The sequence below is a fragment of the Orbicella franksi genome, chromosome 2 (assembly GCF_964199315.1).
Source record: "Orbicella franksi chromosome 2, jaOrbFran1.1, whole genome shotgun sequence".
Lineage (NCBI taxonomy): Eukaryota > Metazoa > Cnidaria > Anthozoa > Scleractinia > Merulinidae > Orbicella > Orbicella franksi.
In genome coordinates this window covers 34,011,180-34,021,298 of record NC_138146.1, presented here as the reverse complement: position 1 = coordinate 34,021,298, position 10,119 = coordinate 34,011,180, and the positions used below count along the sequence as shown (strand labels likewise).

Genomic DNA, 10,119 nt, shown 5'->3' with positions numbered 1-10,119 from the left:
ACAAAGATGATTGGAGTTTGGAGATGGACAATTCACAGAAGATTGACAGAGTATGGCTGAGAAGATATGAGGGGTTTCAACAGCTTACCTGATAAGGAACCGAAATCATTCAAGAGTATGGATATAATTTCATTACAGGTTTCTTTAAGTCCATTGGGTTACGGGTTCAACGGAGAAGAATAAGAGAAAGGCTAGCAAAATTAGATCCCCAAAATACTGTCTTGAGATGGGGTGCGTAAATTCGCTTTGGCATCTGGATGGACATCACTCTCTGATCCGATGGAAAATACTAATTCGGCTGTATAGACGGATTTTCTCGGAGAATAATGTTTTTGAAATGTAGTGCCAACAATAAAGCAGAAACAGTTCTTGAATTGTTTCTGGATGCCGTTAAGAGAGACGGAGAATTTTGGCCTTCCAGAGTACGAGTAGATCATGGTGTTGAAAACGTTGGTGTGTGCGATACAATGGAGCAGGTTAGAAGAGAGGAGAGGGGCAGCTTCACTGCAGGGCCATCGACACAACCAACGAATTGAAAGATTGTGGAGGGATGTTTCCGTTGTGCTTCCCACTTGAACTTTTACACTTTTTGTAGTATGGAATTGTCAGGCATCCTGGACACTGATAATTCAGTACATCTTTCCACCTTACACTTAGTTTTTCAACCAAGGATAAACCTTGCTCTTTGCCAGTTCACTGAAGCTTTCAACCACCAAAATGTAAGAACAGAAAAAAAACTGGTTGCCATACCAAATGTGGCTTAATCATATGATGCAGCCTGAAAACCCCCTTTCAAATGGAAAGTCATATGATTTTGAATACTATGGTGATGATCCTGATGGTCCAACTCCATTGGACAGTGATAACAATGTTGTAGTTGAAGAAATTGACCTGGGACAACATGATTCAGTGCAGTCATTTGTATTGGAAAGGCTAGATCCCTTAAGATAATCAAGTCAAATAGGAGTAGACATCTTCCAAGAGGTTCTAGAACTAGTGACTGTTAAACTTGGGCAACTGACAATTGCATAATACTACATATGTGTGGGCTGGGTAAAGAAGATTATGGCCCTTAAAGTATTTTGGCAACTCAGTTCACAACAGAAAACCTCACCCTGTATCAAGTAAATTATTTTCTCATCTTCCTTTTCATTGATATACAAAACTCAGAAACTGCTTGAATTACAGAATGCCTAACTTCTAGCAACACAACTAAACTGAAGAGAAATCAGGGCATTTGATAACTGCCATGTGCACTACTCTGCCTTGTAGATTTTTCAGGTGCTTATCAAAACAGATATTAAAATGTTGCAAGGTTAATTTGTTATCTTATTTTCAAAAGTACCCAGGACACAAGACTAACCTCTTGGTGCACTGGCGTAATGGCTACTAACAGGACTCATGTCACTAGCCAAAACTAACTTTGCACCAGCCAGCCTTTTTCAGACACAGCTTCACTGACTTTTTTATAAGAGTGGTCAATGTTGGACATTTCTTGTTGCATCTAAAATGTTAATAATAATCACTAAGAAAATTTCACTCCCACAAACACGAATCCTGCTTTTCTTGAATATGCTTATGTTCAATCTCTGATGTACTTTTATCAGTGTTGCCATTTTCTTTTATATCCCTTTAATAGTTAAATATTTATCATATGCTTATTAAGACAATTATTTCCACGAAATCCACTCATAGTTTCCCTGTTTTCATTAGTTTCTATTCTCTTCAGTTTTACTTTGTCAGGATAATTCTCAATTTTGTTTTCATCCAGTAGACCAGTACTCCATTCCATCATGATTGTCACAATGGCTAGTGAAAGTGCAAAATGCACTATTCAAAACTGAAATGTGTGGCTAGTTGGCAGTAGTGTTAGCCTTGAGCCCTTGGTACCCGATATTATTCACAACAAATTGGTGCCATGTTTGTCATAGAATATCAAGAAAAACATCGTTTTTACGAAAGAAGTACCACGTGTGGGTTAAATAATGCAAAACATGAGACAACAACATTGAAAAACTTAAAACACATCCCAATGTTCAATGATTGCTGTCTTGTAAAATGTAAAGGTTCTTATTTCAAAAATAACTTAAAGCCAGGTTTACACAAGCAGTTTTTGTGAGAAACATGTTTGACTGTGCACACGGCACAGCAAAAATTTTGTTTACAGTTCAAAGTTTAGTGTGCCAGTAATGATTGGACAGCAGAAATATGCACAATACCAAAGACCAATGTGGTAGCAAAATTTGCCACAGTTTATGTTATTTGCCACAAAAAGCTAGCACACACAGCTTTTAATAAACAAATATGTTTGTCACATAAAAATTGGTTAACTTACATCTACAAAAGCGGCAGTAATGGAATCTAAATTTTCCGTGTCCCTTGTGTCTCGGTTGTAGCAATGTCTCATTTACCTAAGCACACCAATGGTTTGATCAAGAACTTCGGCGTGCGCTTCTGCAACTTCTGAGTCAAAATTCTCAAAAATTATTTCCGTTTTATCCAAGATGTCTGCAAGAAACTTAGGAAACTAAACTTCTAAATCTAGTTCTCCTTCGCCCGCCATGTTTTCAGTGCTCTCTAGTGCTCAGTTACTCTTGTTCCTGTTGGCCGCGCTCGGCCCAGGAAGATTGCATCAATATTTGAGGTATTGGATTGAATCAATATTTCAGGTATTGGATTGCATCAATATTCGAGGCATTGGATTGCATCAATATTTTAGGTATTGGATTGAATCAATATTTTAGGTATTGGATTGAATCAATATTTCAGGTATTGGATTGCATGAATATTCCAGGTATTGGATTGAATCAATATTTTAGGTATTGGATTGAATCAATATTCCATGTATTGGGTTGAATCAATATTTTAGGTATTGGATTGAATCAATATTTTAGGTATTGGATTGAATCAATATTCCAGGTATTGGATTGAATCGTGAAAATTAAAAGATTGAATTGAACCAAAAATTTTATTTACCATTGGATAAAATGCCTTTTTCTATCTTTAAATAAAACCGTTATTTAAAGGATTAAACATATATCGCAAGGATTAAATTTTGCTACAAACGGCTTGCCATACCAGCCCCTGATCTTAGCTCATGAAATGAGCGGTGGAAAATGAACATGGCCCTGGGTTCCAGACACGTGCAAACCAACCGGCTTTCACGTGATAGGGAGACACAACTTCCGCTGACCAAAGAAACAATTCAAAATGGCGGTCGCTTTATCTTGTCCTTTTCCGTAAACACAAAAAATACCAGCTACGTGTTGCTTAACCGTTTGCTTGATTACACGTATAACGGTATAAATAGTCAGCAAAACAGTTTGAAAATGCCAGAACAAGTTAGACACATCGAATGGGAGGAAATGGATAAAAGCAAGTTTTATTTCTTCGGTCCGACATTGTTCCTGGGAATTCGGGCGTTATTGTATCCAGCGAACCTGGTAAAAACTCGTCTTCAGGTACAGCGGAAAAACGCACTTTATAAAGGATCATTCGATGCTTTTGTTAAAGTGATACGCTTTGAAGGTTTACGAGGGCTTTACAAAGGATTTCTCGTGAGCAGCTTCGGTCTTCTGTCCGGACAGTGTTACATCACAACATTAGAACTGATTCGTACAAGAACGAAAGACTACAACAATGCTGTAAGAGGATTCCTGGCTGGTGGTTGTGCTTCGTTAGTAGGACAAACTATTACAGTTCCAGTAGATGTTGTGTCTCAGAAAATGATGGTTCAGGGCCAGGGAGAAAACACCGCGAAATTAAAAGGAGCCTCGACTATCATAAGAGAAATTGTAAAATCTAATGGACCCCTTGGGCTCTACAGAGGGTACTTGATCTCTCTTATGACTTATGCACCTAGTAGTGCTATTTGGTGGTCCTCGTATGGTATGTACACAGGACTGGTGGGGAATATAGTGCTATCAGGAACACCTCATATGCTTGTCTTAGCCATAGCTAGTTCTATGGCTGGCCTCACGACTGCAACCACAACAAATCCATTGGATATAATGAGAACTCGTTTGCAGGTTAGTTGTCGTTGTTCTCTGTGCTTTTTTTGCTCAAATTAATTTGAAACTTAAACATCGTCTTCTTCCCTGCCTTGCATAACCACTTTATTGTTAAATGCTCTATTGTATCGTCAAATGCGGATGGTATCTGTCATGAGTGAGGGCCAGACGTTTGACAACAGGTGAACCTCTTTACAACAGCCTTACCTGGGCACTGGAGATAGTTGACCTTTGTTATGATAAGCATCTTCTGGGAGGGTAACTGAAAACACTGACCCCAGTCCACGCACCCCTGCTATGGACAAGGTCCATGGACTATCCTACAGACTGGACCACGGACTACCCCTACAGGCCTCCTCTATGGACCACCCCCTAAATAGAATAAAGTTAATAAATAAGGATTTCAATTACAGGTTGTCTAGTAGATCACTCATTTCAGTGAAATATTGAGCATTACACAGATGTTACAGACTATAAAAGATGTGTTTTTAGGTCCTTTTAGCTTCTTTGTACTTGTAATTCTGCTAAGCAAATTGTAAAGCCTGGGATGAGTTCATGTACTTGCAGGAGAATGGGCCAAACAAAATGGCAGAGGGGAAAGAACACAAATTTTGAGGCCTTCTGGTATTTCAAACATAGCCACAGCAAAGGAAATGGAAATGTGTAATGATATAACTTACACCCAAGCCTGAACCTAAGTCTGCTACATGTACATTTGCACAAGGTAATGTTCAAAATTTTGCTGGTGCAAGTGATCTATTAGACAGCCCATGGGTGCAATCTTTATTTATTATAGTTGTACTTTTATTCTATTTTTGAGGTGGTCCATAGAGGGGGTCTGTAGGGGTAGTCTGTGGACCAGTTCTTAGGGTAGTCCGTGAATGCAGTCCATAGTGGGGGTCCACAGACCAGGGGTCAGTGTTTTCGGGTTAATAACCCTATTGGGATGAAAAACTCTCATCCATTATAGAGAGGTGGCCATTACGGAGGTGGTGCAGTTATAATGCTTTTTGACCTTTTAAGTTCCATGACTGATGGAAATGTAATTTCTCATTACAAGACCAATGCATTTAACAAGAAAACAGGCAACAAGAACAAAGAAATTATCATCTCTTGTGTATCTAATTATGTATGTATACTTAATTGGCCACTCCCCATTGGGGCTTTTCAGGACCAATGTAAACAAACAATGATAAAGAAATATTCAAATAGACATATAAACTAGGTTAAGAATCCCGACTGGTGGGAGGCAGACCAGTTGGCTATTTACAAGCGTAGCCAAGAAGTTGAACTTGGAGCTACCGAGAACAGCATCAGCTAATGGTCAGAATGGGATTTGAACCCGGGACCTACGGATTTCAAATCCGGCGCTCTAACCACTTGGCGACGCTGCCTCCTTAGGGCATTATTCTCCCATAATACCCACGGGCTGATTGCAGGCCTGCAAAGACAGAGCAAAAAGCCACATAATAAACAACTTATTAACCCTGAACGTGGTGTGGGAGGCGTGGTGGCCTCATGGTTAGTGCACTCCTCTCTGGAGCGAGCTGTCCAGGTTCGAGCCCTGGTTTGGGACATTGTGTTATGTTCTTGAACAAGACACTTTGCTCTCACAGTGACTCTCTCCATCCAGGTGTATGAATGGGTACGGGCAAATTTAATGCTAGGGGGTAAACCTGCAATGGACTAGTATCCCATCTAGGGGGGAGTAGAAATACTCCTAGTCGCTTCCTGCTACTGAAACCCAGACAAGCTCCAGCCTGATGAGCCACTTGACTCATATGCAGACTTTACCTAACCCTGAACATTTGGTCTTAACAGGAAAATCTCAAACCTCAACTTAGCCATATTGACCTCACTATCTCTCAGTCAATACGGCATGGTCTCGGTTTGAGATTTTCCTATAAAGACTTGACTCTCGGTTAATAAGTTGTAAGTATACCTCCATGTTGCGCTTTGTATCTGAGCCTAAAGGTTTGTTTGTCATAAGCTGCTTCCCATTTCTTCATAAGCATCCATCAGTCTATAACCATAACATTAATACTTGCAGGATTCTTTACAATGTAAATTACATGTACCAATGTTATAATCCTTTCTGAGATAACTGAAGTCTTTTTACTTTGAAGGTCGGTGGAGGAAAATCAACATTCGTCCTACAGATGTTTCGGACACTTTTGAAGGAGGAAGGACCCAAGGGGTTAACAAAAGGATTGTCAGCCAGAATACTTTCCATGGTACCCTCAAGTATTGTAATGGTACTGGGTTACGAGACAGTCAAAAGACTTAGTTTAAAAACATCAGCAGTGGAGCTGCGTGTACAAGAAGAAGGTTACCTTGAGGCGTCATTTTGAAGCCTGTCATTGTTTGTAAGACTGATTGAAGTTATAACTTTTGTATTAACTTTTGTTTTTGCATGCGTGTGAAATATGACATTAAGATTTAAGAAATAGGAAATGCTTAACATTCTTTTGGAATAAATTAGTTGTAGTTAGTCCAAATTATACGAAGAAAAGAAGTAACTGTAGGGGAATTCAGCTTTTTTTTTTCCACCTAAGCAGCAGGTGAGGTTTTTAAAGGCTTTAAATGTAAGTATGTTCAATGCATTTTTAAGTTACATGGTGGCCATAGTTTTTTCTATTTCATTGCAAAACTGCAAAGCTGTAGTTTTCCAAGATATTCATTCTAATATTACAAGTGTAACATGGAAAGATTTTATCGTACATTTATATCAAAATCATGTACAACAAAAAATTAAACATTATTGATAAATTATTTAGGGAATGTGAAGAGTTTAAATGAAAGAAATTAAACTTTTGTTGTACCTTTTTTTTCCAGTTGATATTGCTACCAAAAATCACCTGGAAGTCGTTAATATATATTTATAAAGCTTGTCTAACTTTTTAACAGTTAAAAGTTGGTGGTTTTGATTTTTGTTTTACACATACAGCTGTACATGTATTATTTATCATTGATAAGGATCAGCTATACTAAGGCAACCATTTTTCCAGGAACAAATCATACAACATTTTAATTTTAATTTCGACTTTCCTCTTGGTTGATATCTGTACATCCTTTGGTGAGTTTGGTATCTCATGAAAGACATAAGTTGATGAAGTGGTTGGAAGAAACCTGTACAAGAGTTTCTTATTGTTATGATGACTAATGCCATTGAAAGAGTATCACATTGCTGGTATGTCCTTCATCCTGAAAAATGCTGGCCAGTAAACTTGTGAATTAAGAAAACAGTTTGGCCACATAAGTATATGTACACATGGGTACATGGGCTGATCATCCTGTACAGCAACCTGCTCATACCAGATGTCTTGAGGTTACCCTTGGGAGAAAAGGGGAAAGGGTCATAATAATTATTTAGTAGATTTCATCATTATCGCTGAAGTTAGCTTGTTCTTGCAAATAAGCTGTGCCCTTGATTTGCCACAAGACAATTTGTGTTACAATGGGTGCTAGGCCTCATGTGTTTGTTATTCACCAAAATGTTAAATGTTTTTGCTCCAGTTTTCCTATAGTTATGTCTAATTGATAACAGGACATGTTGAGATCTTTCTTGTTATTGACTGTACAAACCAGACAGCAGCTTCACCAGCTTCTGATATTGTTGATTGTTTTATATGATCGTTCGCTTACCCTGGAAGAGGGGGGTAAGTATTCTACAAAGCTTTCTATGGGGAGGCTCTGCCCTGAGGTCAAACCCCTTACCCTTTTGTACACCTTTTTGACAGAAAAGGTGCCCCTTTCTTTTATCTTTGATAGAAAAAGGTACCCTTTTCACATACCTACTTAAGGACACTGCATCCCTTTTCTAAACCGTTGGAATGAAGTTAATGAACAATATTATGGACGAACATGAAGTATTACTAGAAGAGATGTTAACCAAAGAACAAGTATCATTTGTTTACATTGTACCTAAATGACAGATTTTACTACCCTTTCACAGACCTCAACTTTTAAAATCCCTACCCTTTCATATACCGGAAGCCTGAAAAATGCACCCCTCTTGGGCAGAGCCACCATATATTAGGCATTATAGGGAATACTCCTCCCCCTGGGTCACATACCAGTCTTGCTGTGATTAAATACTAAATGTACAGGCTTTTATATAAACTCCTATATAATATTGTAGGTGTAAAGTTGGGGCATTTTTAGGACATCATTGATAGTTAATTTATTATTAGATTGAATAATCATAATTTTTCAGTTTATAACAAACATGTGTTGTGTAAGTAAAAGTGCTGTGGTTTATTTTTGTCATTTTGTGGTATTCATGGATTACAAGAGCATGTACTATGCTCCATTCTAATAAAATGTGTGAAAAGAAGAGTGACATCTAGGTGTTTTTCGGGTGTTTTTTAAGGTTTATTAGACTGCAAGCAGTGACATCATTAGTTAACAATTATTTGCTGCAGTATAGGTGGCTAGTAGTGGATATTTGCCAAGCCATGAGGCAGTGGGTAAAATACTGATCCACAACTAACCACCGACATTGGTTAACACTGCCAAACTGAATTTTCTTTGCGTTAGTTGGACAACTGCTTTTATAAACTGTTAAAATTTCTTGTTCTGTTACAGTAGGAAACCAAGAAACCATTTTAGTTTCAACTCTCTAGCTAGGAGGTCTGGATAGCACACACTATCCCCAGACCAAGTAACCAATCAGAATGCATGAAAAACAATATTCACCAGTTGGTATATTACCATTTATTGTTTAGTACTTAGCAGTTGGTAATTGCAATAGACTCCAGATTAAATGGTCCAGGATTGAGCCAAGGCCTGTGTCACTGTTAGCTTTCTTGAGGAAGACAGTGTTCCATCACATTGCCTCTTTCAAGCCAGGTGTGTAAATCGTATTGGCTATTTGGGGTAAAGTTGCCATGGATTAGCATCCCATCCAGGGGAAAGCACAGTACAAAACGTTGACCCCCTCCCCTCCTAGACCCCCATCTAGACCCCTCCATCCTCGAGATGTAACAGTAGAACAATACACGTAAACGTCTCTATACCTTTGCAGCAACATCAAAAGACAACAACAAATCTGTACTGAATATTTTTTGATTTGCCATTGTGACTCTTGAACTTTCCATATATGGCATAGGAAGTATTTCATCTAGAGTGAGATCAAGAAGACGATATATACCTAGCATGTGTGCAGCTCAGCCCATGTGATTTTGTGCTGCCGACATTTTGTAGAATCTTTGCTACAAAAATGCTAACTAAATCCCTCTCCGGGCTGTCATGGGCACTACTTTTTTGCAGGGAAAGTAGCAATAATCTTACGACTGTTAGCCACTACATGCGACAGAAACCGGAGTGAAACACACTGAAAAATATGAGACTGATGGTTAGACTTACAAGGCTTTACTTCTTTTTTTGTTAGTACAAAAGTCTACAATGCATGCAAAAAGGAACAAACCGACATTACTAATGCTCAAGCATTTTTTCCATGTCCAAATGTGCAAGCATACTGGCAACATTATTGACATGGCAATGTTTAGCCAGAGAAACATCTGTCTTCTAAGTCTATCACCTCTTTACTTCTTTGATTTAAGTAACATGATGCATTTTACTATATTCGTGTGCATCAATGATCACTGCCAAGGGACATTAATCGTACACGATGCAAGGATGACCTCACATACATGTCTCGTAGTAGAGTAAGAGAAATTCGGCACTCAAATCACAAAAACCTTCTCTATCTTCGACCAAACTTTATCAATATTCACCCTACTTCAGACTTAACTGAAAATTTGGGTTATCCCGTTTTAGAAAAGCGTGTGATTACAGGGCCTTTCGGCGCTATTTGCAACCTAGTTGTTGACGCGAGTTTGATTCTGTTTCATCAACTCCAGTGACGTCTTCTTTGTCTGATGAGTATTACATGTGAAATGTCCCAGCATAACATGTCCGCCCTAAGTATATCTAAAGTCAGACAAGAAAGAGTAATAAAAGAACATACTCAAACGAGAGTACCGTTCTAGAGTGCTCCCCCCTCCCCCCGATTTGAACGAGTCTGAGGTTTTTTTCTTGATTCCTCAGATCAAAAGAAAAGAAAGATAAAGAGAAGAAGCCTTCTTTGACACTTCGAATACCCTTG

The 10,119-nt window shown here is 38.6% G+C and overlaps 1 protein-coding gene across 2 annotated transcripts; it reads left to right on the top strand.

The window, feature by feature from the left end:
• Positions 1–3,084: 3,084 nt before the first annotated feature.
• LOC145479452 (solute carrier family 25 member 44-like) lies at positions 3,085–9,536 on the top strand. 2 transcript variants are annotated; one of them, XR_014048427.1, is made up of 2 exons: positions 3,085–4,734; positions 6,137–6,206. XR_014048427.1 is itself a non-coding variant. In XM_081457821.1 (2 exons), the coding sequence occupies exons 1-2, from the start codon at positions 3,117–3,119 to the stop codon at positions 6,359–6,361; spliced, it is 1,137 nt and encodes a 378-aa protein (XP_081313947.1). In that variant the 5' UTR covers positions 3,085–3,116; the 3' UTR covers positions 6,362–9,536. The 2 variants fall into 2 exon arrangements, 1 of the variants encoding a protein (XP_081313947.1); XM_081457821.1 differs by having other exon boundaries at positions 3,085–4,028; positions 6,137–9,536.
• The last annotated feature ends 583 nt before the right edge of the window (positions 9,537–10,119 follow it).